The sequence below is a fragment of the Lissotriton helveticus genome, chromosome 12 (genome assembly GCF_964261635.1).
Source record: "Lissotriton helveticus chromosome 12, aLisHel1.1, whole genome shotgun sequence".
Taxonomy (NCBI): domain Eukaryota; kingdom Metazoa; phylum Chordata; class Amphibia; order Caudata; family Salamandridae; genus Lissotriton; species Lissotriton helveticus.
This window is the reverse complement of record NC_136073.1, coordinates 275,096,256-275,116,119: the sequence shown is the minus strand read 5'-3', so window position 1 is coordinate 275,116,119 and position 19,864 is coordinate 275,096,256. Positions and strand designations below refer to the sequence as shown.

General features: G+C 49.7%; 1 protein-coding gene across 1 annotated transcript in view; it reads right to left on the bottom strand.

The window, feature by feature from the left end:
• AP1G1 (adaptor related protein complex 1 subunit gamma 1) overlaps window positions 1-19,864 on the bottom strand; it is an 803,442-nt gene that overhangs the window by 51,196 nt on the left and 732,382 nt on the right. Inside the window, exons 21-23 of the mRNA XM_078671300.1 lie at window positions 18,798-18,881; window positions 6,230-6,390; window positions 6,037-6,135 (exon numbers count right to left, since the gene is read on the bottom strand). Coding sequence (XP_078527426.1) covers window positions 6,037-6,135; window positions 6,230-6,390; window positions 18,798-18,881 — 344 coding nt within the window. The remainder of the gene's footprint in view (window positions 1-6,036; window positions 6,136-6,229; window positions 6,391-18,797; window positions 18,882-19,864) is intronic.

The following is a 19,864-nucleotide window of genomic DNA, read 5'->3' as shown; positions in this document are numbered from 1 at the left end:
GTTTTTGGATGTATGACCAATATTTTCTGTTTCGGGTCTGGTTTTTCAAGTAGATCATCCGAAACTATGCTTTTTAGGTGACTTTGGTGAATCTGCCTGTTTCGGCGCCAACGGTTTCTGGGTTGATTTTTTCAGTTCCGAGGTGGTTTTCGTGCCAAGTGGTGATGGTCGGAGCCAGACTTTGTCTTCGACCCGAAGGCTTTGGTTCAGAATCCGACTTGGTGTGTGATTTTTCGATGCCGGAAGGCTTTTTGGTGGGCTTCAGTGCCGTGCCAGAAGGCGGGGCGTCGGAAGCATGGTCTTAGTGCCGATCGGGAACCAAGAGCGCGGGTTGGTCCAGAGCCTTCTTTTTGGATTGACTTGGGAGTCGGGCGAGGTAGAGACTGTACTTACAGTACGTTGTCCATGCGGCATGTCTTCATCCTGGTCAGAGCCATCGTCGGAGAGGGAGATCTGTTTCTGTTCCTCCTCGGCTCCGATACCGTCGCCGGCTTCTTCATCAGATTCAGGTTTGAAGAGGTCCAGAATGAAGCCTGTGTGTTGGCTCTGCATGTCGTGTCGTCAAGCCGGACGGCCACGAAGAGTGTTTTTGGAGCGGAAAGCTCGGCACGCGTCGCAGTCCTGTTCACTGTGTTCTGGTGACAAACACAGGTTGCACACTTCGTTTGAGTTGGTGCGCGGGTATTTTACATGGCATCAAGGACAGAATTTAAAGGGAGTTTGTTCCATCAACTGGGCGTCGAATCGGGGGCTAGGCCCGACGGCCTACCACGAGCTCTCCAATCGAAATAGGGTTTTTATCAATAAACAGGATACGCAAAGAATGGAGAACGCAATCGGAAACAATACCGTCGAGGGTGAGTGTTCTACACACTGAGAGAAACCAAAGGATCAGCGTCTAACCGGAGCGCAGCGAGTAACATCCGAACCCGAAGGCGGAAAAAGACAATCTGAAGATGGATTTGATGACCATGCACACTATCACCGAAAGGAGGAGTAACTTACTTCGTGACCAGGAAGACTTCTTCGAAGAAAAACAAATGATGGCGATCTATGCATAAGCATGTGATCTACAGCTCACATGTCTCGAACATTAGTTCACCTTCTTGAAATAAATCTTGAGCTTTAGCCTTCTGCTCATCTGGGAGAAACTGAAGTAAATACTCTATTTCGTCCCAGTGGGCTCTATCTAATCTTGCTAGGAGCCCTTGGGTGTTACCAATACGCCCAATTGCGCAGCTACACGTTTGCCAGAAGCATCTATCAGTTTGACTCTTTATCTGGGGGAGGAGCATCCCAGACGCTTGAGAATTTGCTCGCTTTCGCGCATTGGCTACTACTACAGTGTCAAGTAGTAACTGACCTTCAATGAAAATAGGGTCCGTTGGTGAAGGTTTGTATTCCTTATCTACTCTAGGAGTGAGGATTCTAGCACGTACAGGATCTTTAAAGACGTTGCCTGTGTGCCTTAACATACCCTTAAGTATAGGCAGTGTTTGACTGGACTTGTGTTCTTAGAGTTTCAAAGAGAAAATCCTCCTCTAAGGACTCTTTATAGAGCTCCACTCCATGGTACTGTGCAGCTCTAGCAATGAGCTCCTGATATGACAGATTGTCCTCAGGTGGCGATTACCTGGCAGGTTAAAGATCTGGGTCTGTATTCTGTGGAGGATCAATTGTATAATCCGTCCAAGATCTACTGGTAACGGTCATCATCATCAGCATCACCTGCATCAGTGTGAGGTAGAGGAGACTGACTAGGTGTAATGTGTAAAGGATCAAGCTGTGGTGGAGAGGGAGGAGGAGGAGATGGTAGTGCGTGGAAAGGACAAGTACCCATATATTTCCTCTTGAACAGAATCTTATAAGAGCTATTGTCATCAGGAAGTTTGTGTTTTGATTGTGGTTTAGCATGAATATGCCCTGTGTCAGGATTAATATAGTGGTTTTTCTATTTCAGATCGTGGTACAACGTCCATGTTTGGATCCCATTGCGTTAAGGGGAGCCCTTTAGTTTTTGGCACCGAGCTGGAATGTCCTTTCAGTGCGTAAGATTTCGGCTCCGAGGAATGTTTCTTTGGTTTTGGTGTCGAAGGTTTCGGCTCCGTGGCTATTTTGTGCTTAGAGCCCGAAGGTTTCGGCTCGGAAGTGGGTTTTGGCCGACTTGGTCTTGAGCTGTAAGGCTTGTCAGAGTGTTTCGGTACCGAGCAGTAAGGCGGAGCATTAGAAACCTCTTCTCAGTGCCAACCTTGGCCTGAAGGCAGAGGTGATGATGAAGCCTTAGATTTTTAGGGACGGTGGGTGGTGGGGGGTAGGGGAGTTGAGAGGGAGAGGGGATTCTGTACTCACATCCCCTTGTCACTGCAGCACATCGTCGTACTAAAGGACAATCTGCAACTCTGACTCAGATGCCGCTGAAGCCTGTTCTTCGGCCGCCGAGACCTCCTCTTGCTCGGAGTCTTCGCCGAAGAGATCTAGTGTGTAGTTAACTGCTGCCGCTGCATCTCTCGACATCGAGCCCGACGATCACAAATTTTTCTTCGATCTGAAGTATCGGCATGCGTCACAGTCTTGTTCTTTGTGCTCTGGGGACAAGCACAAGTTACACACCTAATGTAAGTCCCTACACGGTACTTTGGTTGGCACAGGGGGCAGAATTTGAACGGAGTTCGCTCCATTGAAAAAGAGCCGGACCGACGCACATAAGCCGGAAGGCCGCCCACGAAATTCCAATCAAAATGGAGATTTCTGATGGTCGAGTCGAACTGCAGAGAAAAGGAAATGCCTTTGAAAACAGTACCGTGAAGGGAAGAGTGGATTGCGCACCGAGAGGAACCTGAGGACTGATTCCGAAACAGAGCGCAGCAATACACGTCCGAACCCGATGGCGGAAAAAAACAATCTAACAATGGAGTTGAAGCCCATGTGCACTCTCACCGAAAGGAGGAGTCACCTTACCTTGTGACTGGAAAGACTTCTTAGAAGAAGAAAAAAATGCAAACATCCATACCCAACCCTAGATGGCAGGAGTAGGCTAAGCATGTGATCTACAGCTCACATGCCTCGAACAGATTTTTCTGACAATTCTTGTCGCTAAAGGAAAAGCTCAATGCTCCAGGATCCTAACAGCAGGAGCCGGAAAAATGAACTGTCCTGTCACCCGTGAGGCATGATGGAATACAGGGGGTGCAATGAGGTTCTTAAAGGCAAAGTGCAGGTTTTTCTGTGTTATTCTTTGAACAGCAGCCTATTGGTTAACAGTGTCTCATATTCCTTTCCTATTAACGTTTGTGGAAGAATTTCTATAGTAATTTTTTATTAATGACAAATTTCTTGTTTGTGCAACTTTTAAAATGAAAAGTAAATGCTTCTGACCACGGATTTATATATATATAAACAAAAACACACATATATACACACACACACACACATATGTAAAGTACTATGTACAGGTTGGCTTCACATATACATATATATACTATTTAACAAGTGCCCCGGGGTCCCCAAGAGTGGGTGGGACTATTCAGTGTTTATAACTTTGATGAGAATACCCTGTAAGAGAACTTCTGACACCCTCGGAAGTATATCTTTAGTGTTGCAGATCAAGGGAATGGACCGTGGCAGAACTAGCCTTAAAACGTTCCAAGGCCAAATCAGCTCTCTTCCTAAATAGTTTGGTACCTCTGAAGTGGAGGTCCATGAGAGAAAACTGAACCATGGGGGAAATCAAAACATTCTCAGCCAGATATGCTTGCGAACAGTAATGGATGTCCCCATAGACCTTGCACCCGAATTGTATTTTGGAAGTCGCCCTGAAGTTGCTAGGGGAGATTACAAATGAGAGTGCCCACCATTTCCCCCAGCATGTGCACAGTGTCCTAGCAAGATGTAGCATTTGACTCAAGTGCTAGGCTTCCCACTGCAAACATTTTCTTGGCCTAAGCTTTCATATCTTTGTTTAATTCCATGTTGGCTGGGATAGTAGGAAAAGTGCTAGGGGACAGACAAGCAGAGGGTGAGGCCTGAGAAATGAGGGTTTCCAGGGAAGGGTGCTACAACGAAAAATAAAGGGTCACATCGGGCTAATCTAGATCTTCGGGATATTAATGGCAGGGGCCGAGGATGGGCTGGTTCATGCAGCTAGTACAGGTCTAGAAGATCCTCATTGAATGGAAAAAAGTGGCTCTGAGGTATAGACCGTGAACTGTAGGACCTCAGAGAGAATGTATGAGTAAGTTTCTACTTTAAGCAAAGTTAACCCCGGAACATCTGCAGCATTTCCTATTAGGGAATGGTAGACAGATGCACTAGGGAAAAGGGGCCCTATTGGGCCCAAAAAGCCTTGTTTTGGGGAGGTGTAAATGCTATTGGTGTTGGCCAGTCTCTGAAACGTCTGCCATGGCTCTTGAGGATTATCCTGATAAGAGTTTGTACCATGTAAGTCATGCAGAGAGGGGTGCTCTTCTGCTTTCTTTCCCTCCGGGTGACATGCCTACCTTCTGCACCTATGCACAGGTGCCATGGCTTGTGAAATAGTAATTGTGTGCTATGGAGCCGGTGTCTGTATTGGAGCAGCAATCATTGGCCACGTTGGCATCACCACAGAAGAAGAATGTTTTTGTGGGAATAGTGGCAGAATCAATAGTGGCTTCGACGATGCAGCCTGAAGGGGATGAAAGAGGCAAAATGCACAGAGGAAATCCAAATGTCATCCCTAGAGGTCCCATGGGGTTTGAAGGTGCTCAAGGGGATCGCAGCATGACGGAAGACCTCAACATGGAGTTGAGGTTTAGGCCAGATCAAAGCCAGGCTGTCCAGGTACAACTGACAAGCTGAAGTAGAGAGCAGAAGCGTCACCATCTCTGCTGGTGTTGACAGTGCCAGACGCCTGGAGACTTACCTCATTTATGCTTACTTCTGTGCCTCCTCCACTTTTTGTGTTTTATGTGAGCGGACCGTACTCAGACAACTATGGAAACCTTTAGTGGGGCTTAGTTCTACACCTGCCCCTGCTGTCCTCAGCCCTGGCCATAAAGAGCTTAATTTCCCAGTCTTTTATGGCCTTAGGGTACATATTCCGACAAGCAGGAATTTCAGTCCAGACATGAGGGGTGTACCCACGGGTGGGGGTTTTGTGTATTAATTGACATTTACCCCTCACTATCCTAACAGGATTTAAACCGTGACAACTTACAAGAGGACTAGGTTGAACTAAAGATGCGTTGGTTATTTTAATGAGGAGAATCAAGCTCCGGAATGGCGAGGAAACAAAGGAACTGATACGTGGCACGATGGTGAGGGTGCTGTATGGAGTCACTGATGTTATAGGGACGCCCCTTCTGGCGTAGCCCGAAGATGGCAGCTCCTACCATAGGGGGCGAGCTATGGAGAAAAGTTTTCCAGACCAGTCTGGCACCTTGGGGAATATTCAACAGGTGAGGAATCTGCAGGTAGAAGTATCTATCAGAAAAACACTTGCAACTTGGATGGGAATTACATTTTATACATAAATATTATACATTATATTTTAATGACTACAACTCAAAATAATAAAAGTTGTAAAAACATTTGTAGTCTCAGCTATTGTAAGAATTTGGAAGGGGAAGCCAGCGAATTCTGGGTTTTGAATTTTTCATGGTATAAAGATTTAGCAGCTTAGTCCGAAGTGTACACTGACCTTTGCCTGGGAGGAAGGTTCAATCTATAGTCACCTGAGAAAGTTCATGTATTTATTAATTGAGAATCTCCTGAGATGCACCGCAACCGCAATATATCAATTTTGAACATTTTAGGAGCTTTGGCAAAATTAACGAATCATACAATTTCATTTTAAAGCATTATTTCTCTAGTTTGTGAGGCACAACACAAGAGTGAATTACTTTTGGAACAGAGGTCAAGTTTATATTCAGAATTATGAGCGATATTTTGTTTGTGCAAAATAAAACATTTATTTTCACCTTCTAAATATGGAGGTCATCGTTGAGTTGTGAGGGGAACAGAAAAGTTGCAAGCAAGATATTGGTAGTTCAGTCTTACCTTCTGAGGATTCAATACTTTAATAACTTGCGTGACAGATGCTGCATTGAATGCTGGAACCACATTACTGCTGGGAGAGAGAAGCTGCAGCTGGAATGTCTGAAAGGGAAACAAATACAAGGTTTAGAGAGATGTAAATCTGAGATTGTTGATTTCTGCTAATTCAACCTGTGGAGTAGAAATTGAGTCAAACCTTTGGTACTGCGGCCTGGAACACAAAGTCTGTCATTTCCACCTCTGTGCTGTTGAAAGCATGTATTGTTATCACAGTCACACTAGGGTTGGTGTTGGAACGCTCAAAGCTAAATTCGATCTTCAGTCCATTTTTGTTGTAGGCAGTCATAGAAGGAATCCCTGCAGCAGAAAAAAGAAAAACCAGGTCTGCACATCACATTTCATATTTACTCTGTCTCACTGAAGTTGGAAGTTAGAGAGGACTGGTAGCAGAGCATTAGGTGCTTAACAACCCCTACCTCCCATATTCTGATACACCCCAAAGGATAACAACCAAGATAATCTGAAAACTACAGAACAGACAACATCTCCCTCCTGTTACACTTCTGTAGCTGGCCACATGGGCTCATGCCTTTAAATATGTGGTACTAATTAGAAGTGCTTGGGGCAGGTAACTTACAGTGCATACCATAAGACCGAGCAGGAATTGAATGCATGGCAATTTCATGAAAACAGACAAGACCAATTACACTCATCCCAGAATTAGAAAAAGTTATCTAATAAAAGCGTTGGTATTCTCAGTTCGAAGACTCTCTTCAATTACCAAATTGGGGATGAACATTACCTATTTTGCTGTGCATTAGCAGTTTAAAACAGGTTTAAATAGGAGGGGTCACAATGCATCTGGTCTGTCGTTAGGGTAGTATCTGAATCACTGTCACACATTTATTGGAATAGTGACAAAAAACGTTGTTCGCAATCTTTAGGATTCGCTTAATCAGTTATCTGGCTTAAAGGAATTTTATTATAACAGTAATTTAAAAAAATATACATTTTAGATCAGAATACAATGTATGTATACCCCCCCCGCCCCCAAAAGAAAAAACCCCAAACATCAAGCAAGGCAGCACATCCTTCTACATAACAGAAATGCAGGTTTCTTGAGACTGCCAATCATCTCGGTCAAAAGGTCATATCCTATGCTATCACACCTGAACACTGCCTAGTCTGCATCCTTTCATGAGCCCAGTATGTACCCTATTGTGATTTTCTCCTCTTAGCAGTCCTAACATTGTTTTAGAGTGGAGCAGTCATTGGCTAATTTCAGATAAAAGTTGTTTAACACATAGGGCAATAGCGGGATTACCACCAAACGTTATATATCATAATAGTTACAAATACATGAAAATTCGTGCAACCTTTAGGATCCACTTCATCGGTTGGCTGACAAAGGTTTTTATGGTAACTTTAATTGTAAATTATTTTAAATATATATTAAGTCAGAATACAATTTGCTCATGCCCCTCCACCAAGAGACAAAGCATATCAATTTTCTGCTACCTATCAAAAATTCCAGAGACTGCTTGTAATATAGTAAATGTCTCACGCTGTCCTTTCACACCTCAACACTTCCTACCTAGTATCCACACTTGAGTCTAGCAGTTAGAAAACAGTTTTTGAACTCAAAGGGGACCTTGCCAAATTTATGATATAAGTTGTTTAATGCATAGCTCAGTTTGCAATGCACTAGAACATTCTACAGACTCAAACTATGCACTTCTGAATGAAAAGTGAGGTCTACAGCCGGAGCTGTTAACATATGTTATTTGCCAATAATCTCAGTTGTTGTGGAACTGCAGGATATTGTAACTCCATGAGTTCACTTAACATGTCATTCCAGTAGATCTCTGGTTTCAGACTGAAATATGTGCCAAATAGCACCTTTCATCACATTTGCTTGAACAATATAGAGGTACATCTGATATATCTTACACATCATAGGTGGGTTTACGACCAGTTAAGATCTAATCTAAGAATTGACCTCAGCTGTATGCATTTGTTATTTTGCGGTGTGTTCATCCACAGGCTAATTTTGCAGTGTTCCATATATTTTCAATACAAAAAAATAAAAAGAAATGGGGCAATGTAGCTAGATAAGGCACAGCACTGAATGGCTGAAAAACGAACTGTGCTTCTTTAAGAGAGCCATTACCATCCATATCCAATCATGCCCTATCTGCATCTATTACAATTCTCTTATTAGGGAGGCAATGAATCCTGCCCATAAGCAAACAACTAGTTTCTCACCCTGACCTTGAGGATATTTGTGCCTAGTGGTTCACAAATATACTGCACCTCTTGCGGGTGTCCCCAGTCTCCTCTGACTAACATTGGAACCAGTGACATCTGCATCCGGACGCCCCAGTTCTGCTGATGGTGCAGTACTTACCTTGGTCTGACCCTTGCACAGTGTTAGGCCAAACCCACTGGAAAAGTAAACGAACAAGTTACTTACCTTCGGTAACGATATATCTGTAAGAAACAGTAGTTAGTATTAGATTCCTTACCTTAGAATATCCCCAGGCGTCAGTCTGGATCCGGAAACTTTTGCGTAGCAGTACCCCTGCGCGTCGGTAGGCGTCGTCTGCAGGCGTCCCCTGCGGCTCCGCGTCGTCGGCGTCGTGCGCCGTGATGACGTCGCTGGAGTATATAGACGCCGCCTCCGCGCGCTGACGTCAGTTCTTTGCACACAGCTTTTCCGCGCCAGAACACGCAGAGCCATGTGAGAACCAACACTGGTGCCATTTGAAACTAGGGCCCTGAAAGGGATGTCCTTAACCCTAGGTATCAGTTCGCAGAACGGGGAGGATGGGCGGGGCGGTAAGGAATCTAATACTAACTACTGTTTCTTACAGATATATCGTTACCGAAGGTAAGTAACTTGTTCATCTGAAAGAAACAGGTTAGTATTAGATTCCTTACCTTAGAATAGATACCCCAGCAATACCAACCCCGGTGGTGGGTCTGCGAACCAATACAACCTACACCAGAAAGTCCTGGAGGACCGAACGGCCAAAGAAGCCATCCCTCCGGACTTGACTGTCCAGGCAGTAGTGCCTCGCAAAGGTGTGCAGCGAGGCCCACGTGGCCGCCTGGCAAATGTCCTGCAAAGGGACTCCCCGGCCCAGGGCAGTAGTAGCCGCCGTGGCCCGAGTGGAATGGGCCCTCAGCCCAACAGGAGGCTCCTTCCGAGCCAAAGAGTAGCATGCTTTGATGCACAGGACGACCCACCGAGAGATGGTCCGTTTCTGTACCGCCCTTCCCTTCTTCTCACCCACGTAGCCAACAAACAGTTGGTCATCCACCCGGAACTGGCGTGTGCGATCCATATAGAATGAAAGCGCACGTTTTGGGTCCAGACGATGGAGCCGCTCTTCATCCTTTGAAGGATGCGGAGGCGGGAAGAAAGAGGGCAAGGTGATGGACTGCCCAATGTGAAAAGCAGAGACTACCTTGGGCAGGAAAGAAGGTCTAGTCCGAAGAACCACCTTATCAGGATGAACAGACAAGAAAGGAGGTTGAATAGAAAGAGCCTGGAGCTCACTCACTCTCCTGGCAGAGGTGATGGCTACCAGGAAGGCCGTCTTTAAGGTGAGAAGACGGAGAGGACAGGAATGAAGGGGCTCAAAGGGAGCGCACATCAGGAAAGTCAAAACCAGGTTCAAGTCCCACTGAGGCATCACGAACGGAGTTGGAGGATACATGTGCGTGATGCCCTTCAAGAATCTCAACACAATAGGGGACTTGAACAAAGATGGCTGATCAGGTAGCCTCAAGAAGGCGGAAAGGGCAGAAAGATAGCCCTTGATAGTGCCCAGAGCAGAGCCCTGCTGGGCAAGGGAAAGGAGGAAGAGGAGAACCTCAGACAGAGGGGCAGAAAGGGGATCCACAGCCTTCGCTGTGCACCATGCCACAAATCTGTTCCACCGGCAGGCGTATACCGACTTTGTGGAGGGACGCCTGGCTGCCAGAATGACATCACAGACTTCAGGAGGCAAGTCAAATGGCCTCAACTGTCGCCGCTCAATCTCCACGCATGGAGGTGGAGACTGGACAGGTTCGGGTGGAGGACCGTCCCCTGCTGCTGCGACAGAAGGTCCTCCTGAAGGGGCAGGCGGATCGAGGGACCGACTGTCATGCTGAGTAGCTCGGGATACCAGTACCTTCGAGCCCAGTCCGGAGCCACAAGGATAACTTGGGCCCGGTCGCGCCTGATCTTCTTCAGCACTCTGGGCAGAAGTGGTATAGGCGGAAAGGCGTACAACAGACCGCAACTCCACTCGCGCCGAAAGGCGTCGCCGAGCGAGTGCCGTCTTGGAAACTCCAACGCGCAGAACTGATGACATTGCGCGTTCTCTTCTGTGGCGAATAGATCTAACCAAGGCTCTCCCCATTGCTGAAAGAGGCCTCTCGCCACATCCGAGTTCAGACGCCATTCGTGATCCACCGAGCACCGACGGCTGAGTTCGTCCGCCCTGGCGTTCAGAGAACCTGCCAGGTGTTGAACCGTCAGAGTCACGCCCTGACGTTCCAGCCATTGCCAGAGGCGCAGAGCCTCTTGGCAAAGGGTCCACGACCCCACACCGCCCTGTTTGTTGCAGTACCACATGGCGGTGGTGTTGTCCGTGAACACCTGCACTACACTCCCGTTGACAAAGGGGAGGAATGCCTTCAGTGCTAGGCGAATCGCCCGCAGCTCCAACATGTTGATATGGAGCCGGGACTCCGCCGGAGACCAGAGGCCTCTGATCTCCGCCTCTCCCAAGTGGCCACCCCAGCCTTGGAGGGACGCGTCCGTCACAACCACGTGCTCCGGTTGGGGAAGGGAGAGGGATCTGCCCCTGACCCAATCGCGGTCCGTAAGCCACCACTGCAACTGTCTCGCAGTGCCCTCCGAGATCAGGACATGGTCGGATAGGTTGCCCTGATGCTGGGCCCACTGAAACTTCAGGTCCCACTGCAGAGCCCGCATCCGCCATCTGGCGTGATGCACCAGAAGGATGCAGGAGGCCATCAGCCCCAGAAGCCGCAGCGTCAACCTGACCGAAACCCGGGATAACGGCTGAAAGATGGGAATCAGAGCCTGAATATCCCGGACCCGCCGTTCCGGAGGATAAACCCGAAACTGCGCCGAGTCGAGAACCGCTCCGATGAAAAGGAGCTTTTGAGAGGGACACAGGTGTGATTTCGGCACATTGATGGAAAACCCCAGCTCGTGCAGGAGGTCTGCCGTCATCTGAAGGTGGTGGACGACTGTCTGGGGCGAGCCCGCCTTCAACAGCCAGTCGTCGAGGTAGGGGAAGACTGAAACCCCTAACCGGCGCAGATGAGCTGCGACCACCGCCATCACTTTCGTGAACACCCGTGGGGCGCTGGTAAGGCCGAATGGGAGCACGATAAACTGAAAGTGCTCGTGGCCTACCGTGAACCGCAGGTAACGCCGGTGGGCCGGCAGGACGGGGATGTGAAAGTACGCATCCTGCAAGTCCAACGCTACCATCCAGTCTTGTGGGTCTAGAGCAGCCAAGACCTGAGCCAAAGTCAACATCTTGAACTTCTCCTTCCGGAGGAAGCCGTTGACGTTCCGTAGATCCAAGATAGGACGCAGGCCTCCCTTGTCCTTCTTGGGTACCAGAAAGTAGTGGGAGTAGCAACCACACCCTACTTCTGGCCCAGGAACGCGCTCGATGGCCCCCTTGGCCAAGAGGGCCGTAACTTCCTCCTGCAGAAGTGTCAAGTGGTCCCCCGACACACGGTGGTTCTGCGGTGGCATGGCTGGAGGAGTGGACTCGAAGGGGAGGGCATAGCCCCTTCGGACAAGCTGCAGCACCCACCTGTCCGATGTTATCGCGCGCCAGCGGGAGTGGTGATGGCGAACCCTGCCACCCACTGGCGTCACGTGAGCCCGAAAGCTCGGACTAGGAAGGCTTGGATGCCGCAGCGGAGGGAGGCGTGGACTGACCACGACGCTGGCCTCTACCGCCACCACGGCGGAAACCACGGGCGCCACCGCGCTGGGGAGCGCTCTGCGCCGCGTGGCTGGCAGCACGTGTGGGACCTCCCCTCCCTTGGCCACGAAAGGGCCGAAACGAACCCGTCTGCTGGCGCTGGGTCGAGAGACCCAAGGACTTGGCCGTGACCCTGGAGTCCTTGAAGCGCTCCAGCGCGTGGTCCGCTTTGTCACCAAATAGGCGACTGCCATCAAATGGCATGTCCATAAGTGTATTTTGGACGTCTGGTGAGAAGTTGGCAGATCTCAGCCAGGCATGGCGACGAATCGCCACCGTAGTGGACATGGCCCGTCCCAGTGAGTCCGTGGTGTCCAGACCACAACGGATCGAGTACCGCGCCGCATCCCGGCCTTCAACCAAGGCCCGGGTGAGCTTGTCCCGCACTTCCTGGGGGCATTGCGGCAAACACTCCTCGACCGTATCCCACAGGGAGTGGGTGTAGCGGCCCAAGAGGCACGCGGTGTTACAAGACCGCAGTCCAGCGCTCAAAGAGGAAAACACTTTTTTTCCAAATTGGTCGTACCTCTTTGATTCCCGGTCGGGCGGAGCCGACGGAAATGCGGACTGTGAAGTGGAGGCCTGGATCACCAGACTCTCCGGGGAGGGATGGGTGGACAGGAAGGCAGGGTCGTCCGAGCAGGGACGGTGACGCCTGGCAACGTTCCGGTCAACCGGCGCACCAGAAGCGGGCCTGGACCAGGTGCCCAGAAGGACATCCGTCAGGGCCTCATTAAACGGCAGCAGAGGCTCCTGGGGGCATGACTGCGGTTTAAAAACTTCCGTCAGAATATTCGGTTTGACCTTCGCGACGGGGAGCTCAAGGTGTAAGGCCTTGGCAGCCCTCATCAGGACCACCGAATAGGCAGCACCCGCCTCGGACGCCACAGGGGACGGAGAGACAAACCCAGGGTTGGGCGACTCGTCCAGGCCACTGGCATCACCCAGATCACCTACCCAGTCCACATCGTACTGGCAGGCACGGGATAGAGGGTCCTCAGACCCCTCCCAACCCTCTCCATACTCCTCCTCGTCATACCCATATTCTGGGTCGACGATATAGACATCGGGGTCAACGGGCCCCATCGGCGTCGGGTCCGGCGTCGGCCGACGCCGGTCCGGCTCCGAGTCCGGAGTCGGGGAGGAAAGGGGGGTGGCGCCGCGCGGCGTCGGTGCCGGGGACCCGACGCCGGCCGGAGCCGACGGCGGAGTCGCTGCACCACGCGGGGGCGGTACCACGGGTTGGCCCACAGGAACCGACGCCGGAGAGGCCGGGAGACCAGCCGGCGACGAACCAGAGGGAACCAGCGGCGCCGGGGCCGGAGCCACCGGCGGCGCCGGGGCAGGAGCACCCGAACCGCTCGGGCCCCCAGACGGGACCGACGGGCCCGCAGGCGCCGAAGGCCCCGCCGGAGAAGACCTCGCCCTCATAGCAATGAGGAAGGCCTCGATCTCCTCACGCGACGCGCCTTCCCCAGGGACCGACAGGTGTGGGGTAGACGGCGTCGGCGACCCATGCGGGACCGCGGGGGTGGGGTCACCCGAGCCCCCGGCCGCAGCACGCGGGCGTCGGGGGGAGTCGGGGGTGCGATGGCGACGCCCCGACTTCTTGTGCTTACCTGACGAGCCGGAGGAATGGTGGCGACTCCCGGAGCGCCCATGGCGGCTCCGCGACCGTTCCCTCGACCGCTCCCTCGACCTCCGACCGGACCGGGACCGCTCTCGACGCGGGGCCGACAACCGGAGCTCGAGAAGCTTGCGGGACCGCTCCCGCCTAGCTTTTCCAGTCAAGGCCCGACAGTCGACGCAGGACTCCACGTCGTGGTCCGCGCCCAGACACCGGAGGCAGAGTCGATGGTGGTCGGTGACCGACATCAGGCGGTCGCACTCGTCACAACTCTTGAAACCGGGCATCCTACCGGCACCGTAAAGATCAATCAGTTAACAAAAAACTTGGTCAAAAGACCGGAGTACTGCTCTTCGGATCTGCGCTAACTGGCGCGGAAAAAAGAAGAACTGACGTCAGCGCGCGGAGGCGGCGTCTATATACTCCAGCGACGTCATCACGGCGCACGACGCCGACGACGCGGAGCCGCAGGGGACGCCTGCAGACGACGCCTACCGACGCGCAGGGGTACTGCTACGCAAAAGTTTCCGGATCCAGACTGACGCCTGGGGATATTCTAAGGTAAGGAATCTAATACTAACCTGTTTCTTTCAGATCTTGTACTTACTTGTTACTGTGCATAATTGTTTACTTCCATAGGATTGCATTGCACTTCTCCTATGGCACCTAACTGTCTATCTTTTACAACTGCTAAGTTTGCTAGTGTTTTTATTAACGCAAACGTATTTTTTCATACTGTAAAGTATTCCTACTGCCTTTCAAAGACAATTCTTACTACATTTTGTTAAGTATTACTACTCTTGAAACTGTTACTTACCTGCCACTGAGTTCCTCTTGGTTCTAAAATAAAATAATGTAATAACACATTCTTAACACGGCCCTCTGATAAGCCAAACTGCTCGACCATACTACCACAAATAGAGCTTTTAGTATTATCTACTTAAGTCTCTGTAAGCCTCTGGGAACCCACTGGACTCTGTGCCCACTATACCGTACTTTTGTATGGTATATACAGAGCCAGCTTCCTACACCCAGCCTTGCAATTTTCTACATTCTCTAAACTTTGAAAAGAATCTGCTGTGAACCATGTCTGCAAGAAAAATTGTGGATTGCTTGCCTTCCCCTACAGTGTTGAAGGGACCGCACCCAAAATATTCCTGGAGGACTGGATTACATCTTGGTCCATTGTTTGTTGTGACAGGTTGAGGTGACCAAACGCACAAGTTACTTACCTTCAGTAACTATATATCTGTAAGAAACAGTGGTGATAGATTCCTTACCTTAGAATTACCCCCAGGGGTCAGGCTTGATCTGTAAAGTTTTCGTCAGCAGTACACCTGCGCGTCAGTAGGCGTCATCGTGCGGCTCCGCATGCGTCGTTGGCGCCGGGATGACGTCTCTTGAGCTACTTAGAAGCGCCCACGCGCGCTGACGTCAGTTCTATACACGACCTTTCCGCGCCAGGAACGCAGAGCCATGCATGAAACTGACCACTGGTGCCATTAAACTAGGGCCCTGAAAGGGATGACCTTAACCCTAGAAATCAGTTTGCAGAATGGGGAGGATGGGTGGGGGGCGGGGAAGGGTAAGGAATCTATCACTAGTAATGTTTCTTATAGATATATCGTAACAGAAGGTAAGTAACTTGTCTATCTGAAAGAAACACGTTAGTTATAGATTCCTTACCTTAGAATAGATACCCCAGCAATAACAACCCCGGAGGTGGGTCTGCGAATCAAGATCACACCAAAAAATCCTGGAGAAAAGAACGGCCAAAGAAGCAGTCTCTCCGGACTTTGCTTTCTAGGCAGTAATGCTTGGTAAACATGTGCAGCGAGGCCCACGTAGCTGCCTGACAGATATCATGCAAGGGAACTCCCTTGTCCCAAAGCAGTATTGGCTGCCGTCGCCCTGGTAGAATGGGGTAATCACAAAACATAAATGCCCCTGACACCATAGATTACGCAATTACTTTTCTTACAGAAGTCCCTTTTATTGACTCTGTATGTATTGAAATATATTTTTCTTTTTCTTTTTGTATTCCTTTATCACATACCAACTTTCCTTGTTACCTTACATATAATACATTGACAATATTTACAAATTTTTTCTCATACTGTACATTTATATACATGAGCTTATTGTCACAATTTTTTTCACTTAAAGAAACACAAATGTTATATATACAGGGTCCTACTTTTTTTTAAGTATGTCAGGAATTCACATTCTCATGATCATATCCACATTTATAAGTGGTGGTCCTTAATAGGTGGGGCAGCAATTGGTCTGGAGAAGCTCACAGAGGTGGCATGCCTTTGAAGCGTCCCCCTGCCCATCCTGGGGGAGGAGACCTAGCCCCTCGCCCAGGATGTGCATTGTTGCAGGCCCAGGAGAGCGGGGGCTATCCACCCAGGGGTCCAGCAACATGTCTGCTGTGTGGCAGCCTCTGCAGCCACTCAGCCCAGACGTGTATTGTAGGTTAGGTTAGGTTCTCAGGGGGCATCTCTAAGATGCCCTATAGTGCACTTTACATTAAATCCCACACTGGCATCAGTGCGGGTTTAATGTGCTGAGAAGTTTGGTACCAAACTTGTCAGTCTTCAATGTAGCCATCATGGTGCTGTGGAGTTCGTAGTGACAACCTCCCAGCACCATGGCATCACTTCACTTACAGTGCCCAGGAATGGCCCTGGGTACTGTAGGGGCACAGGGCTCATGCACCTGTGTCCACACCTCTGTCATAGGGCACCCAGCTAGAGGGGTGACTGAAGTATGCCAGGACAGTGGGTCCTGTGGGCATGGCACACAGGGGTGTGTGCCATGTCGACTATCTGTTTAGTTCTGTTACTTAGACACTCAGCCTGCAAAGGCAGTGTGTGGGTGTCAGAGTACAGGGCCCGTGAGGGTGGCACAATAAGTGCTGCAGCCCTCAAGGATCTTCTCTGGTCACCATGCCCTGGGTGCCTAGGGTACCATTTAATAGGGGCTGATAGGTGGCCAGAGATGCCAATTAGATTTTAGTTTCAACACAGTTTTAGGGAAGGAAACAGGCCCTGGGTACCTGGTTGGCAGGAACCCAGGGCACACTCAGTCGAAGCACATCAACAGTTCAGAAAAAAGTGGGGTATACCAAGACGAGAGAGAAGGCACTTTCTCACAGAAGCCGTTGACGTCCCTGAGGTCCAAGATAGGACGCAGGCCCTTGTCCTTCTTGGGGACCAGAAAGTAGTGGGAATAGCAACCACGACCCACTTCTGGGCCAGGAACGCGCTCGATGGCACCCTTGGCCAAGAGGGCCATGACTTCCTGCTGAAGAAGTGCAAGATGGTCCCCCAAAATGGGGTGGTACTGAGGTGGCATGGCTGGAGGGGTAGTCTCGAAGGGGAGGGAGTAGCCTATTCGGACTATTTGCAGCACCCACCTGTCCGAGGTGATGCTGCGCCAGTGGAGGAGATGATGGCGTATTCTGCCACCCACTGACGTTTGATAGGCCTGAAAGGTCGTACTAGGAAGGCTTTGGAGTGGATGCTGCGGGGGTGGAGGTGGACTAACTCGCCCGCTGGTGCTCAGAACCTCTTCGGTGGTTCCCACGTCCGCACTGAGGTTGTTGCTGCGCAGGCCTGTGGCTCTGGATTGAACGTGTTGGGGCACCCCTTCCGTGGCCACGAAAGGAGCGAAAAGCAGAAGGCGGAGGAGGGTGAGTGGCCGTCAGATAGATGAATACCAACTACTCCAAGCTCAACACAGACATGCCAGAAGTAATAATCTTCAGCGGAGACACCTAGCTTGGACTCCACCTTGTGATCTGCCAAACTTGAACCCACACCCTTCCCGGCAATCCACACAAAGAACCTTGGACCAGTAATCAACAACCAGCTTACTATGACCTGCTATGTGACTGGAGGTTGTACAACAGATACACGCACTATCCTGGAATCAACAACCACCTGACCAGAAGACTGCTGGCAGGCCGTACAAAACTTAGCCGCCAGGCTCATCCTCAACCTCTCATTCATCACCCACACCTCACCTCAAAGAGCTCTATTTGGTCCCAATTCACAAACAAGCACTTTCCAAACTCCTCGCACACACATACAAAGGCTTACCCAATGTTGACCTCACTTACCTCAACAACCGCATTAATTTCAGCAAACCTCCACGACACCTTCATTCAACTGAATTCCTCCTTGCGCATACACCCCCACCCCCCCTCATCTCCAATTCAAAGAACCAAATCGGGCAGTCGTGACTTCTCCTACCTCGCTCCTAAAGCCGCCTGGAATGACTGCACATCAGAGCTGCCTACTCAGATCTTGAATTCTGCAAGAAACTGAAGACCTGACTCTTCACCCAGCACCATCTCAGGCTCGGCCCATATAGCTTCTGCTTCAGTGGCAGGATACCCTCATGGGTGAGTTGTGCGCTGTACCCAGGCTGGGATAGGGGACTCGGAGCAATGCAGAAGAGAGTTTTTCACTTCCCCTATATGGCAAGGTACTTCGGTCTGCCTAGTAATATTCCCTTTAGCCCTCAGACCATTTATTAAGAACATCCTTCAGAGGTTTCGCCTCAGTATTCACTACATGTTTCAATAGGGGCAAAACATAATGCTGCACTTCTAAGAAGTCCTAAATTACAAACGATAGCGGACTTTTCTTCCACCTTAGAGAGCAGTCTTCTTATTGCCTCCTAAAGACTCATAAGTGAGACCTTAAAGTGAGACTCCAACAGAAAGAAATGACACCAGTATATATTTTGTGCACGTGCTCCCTTAAATTGAGATACTACTGTTCCTCAAACAAAGATGGAATTAAAGAAGCAGTACCATATTTTTTCCACCTGTTCTCTTAAATTGAGACACTACTGCTCCTCAAAAAATATGGAATTAAAGAAGTACCACAAAGTCTCATGTTCAATTTCCATTAACACACAAACTACAAATACACGTTCAATTACACTGTAACCACAGCCAACAAAGATTTTGGTACGCTCTCACACATCTCTAAGACCAACCTTACACATTCTTGATCACTTTGGTCTACTTCCATTTACTGCACCCTACCACACTCCTCCAAACGTCTGTTTAGGCAGGTTACGGACTTCAGACATACCTGCAGCAATGTCATTGAAGAGCGGCTGTGACGATAACCCATCCAACAAGAATTGCGGCTGAGAAACTTGTGGTACTGGAACACCTTCAAACAAACGAAAAACCAACAATGAATCAAAGACGACAGCTCAACATGGGTGAACATAAAAATCTAATGTGTAGTACACAACAAGCAGCTCTTCTCTCAGACAGCTATTCCCTCAAAAAGAGAACCCAACAAGTTACCATATGCTGATAATCTGATTTTAATAGGCCATATGTTAATAATTTCTTCTGCTAGTCTCCATGACTCCGTTCCTGCTAATTTTGCCTATGACGAATATCACTTGCCAAGCTTCAAATTACCTTATTGGTTTCCTTGTACTCCATCACTTTCGAACTCTTGCAGAAATGAACAAGTTACTTACCTTCGGTAACGATATATCTGTAAGAAACAGTAGTTAGTATTAGATTCCTTACCTTAGAATATCCCCAGGCGTCAGTCTGGATCCGGAAACTTTTGCGTAGCAGTACCCCTGCGCGTCGGTAGGCGTCGTCTGCAGGCGTCCCCTGCGGCTCCGCGTCGTGATGACGTCGCTGGAGCATATAGACGCCGCCTCCGCGCGCTGACGTCAGTTCTTTGCACACAGCTTTTCCGCGCCAGAACACGCAGAGCCATGTGAGAACTAACACTGGTGCCATTTGAAACTAGGGCCCTGAAAGGGATGTCCTTAACCCTAGGTATCAGTTCGCAGAACAGGGAGGAAAGTCAGAACCAGGTTCAAGTCCCACTGAGGCATCACGAACGGAGTTGGGGGATACATGTGCGTGATGCCCTTCAAGAATCGTAACACAATAGGGGACTTGAATAAAGATGGCTGATCAGGTAGCCTCAAGAAGGCGGAAAGGGCAGAAAGATAGCCCTTGATAGTGCCCAGAGCAGAGCCCTGCTGGGCAAGGGAAAGGAGGAAGAGGAGAACCTCAGACAGAGGGGCAGAAAGGGGATCCACAGCCTTTGCTGTGCACCATGCCACAAATCTGTTCCACCGGCAGGCGTATACCGACTTTGTGGAGGGACGCCTGGCTGCC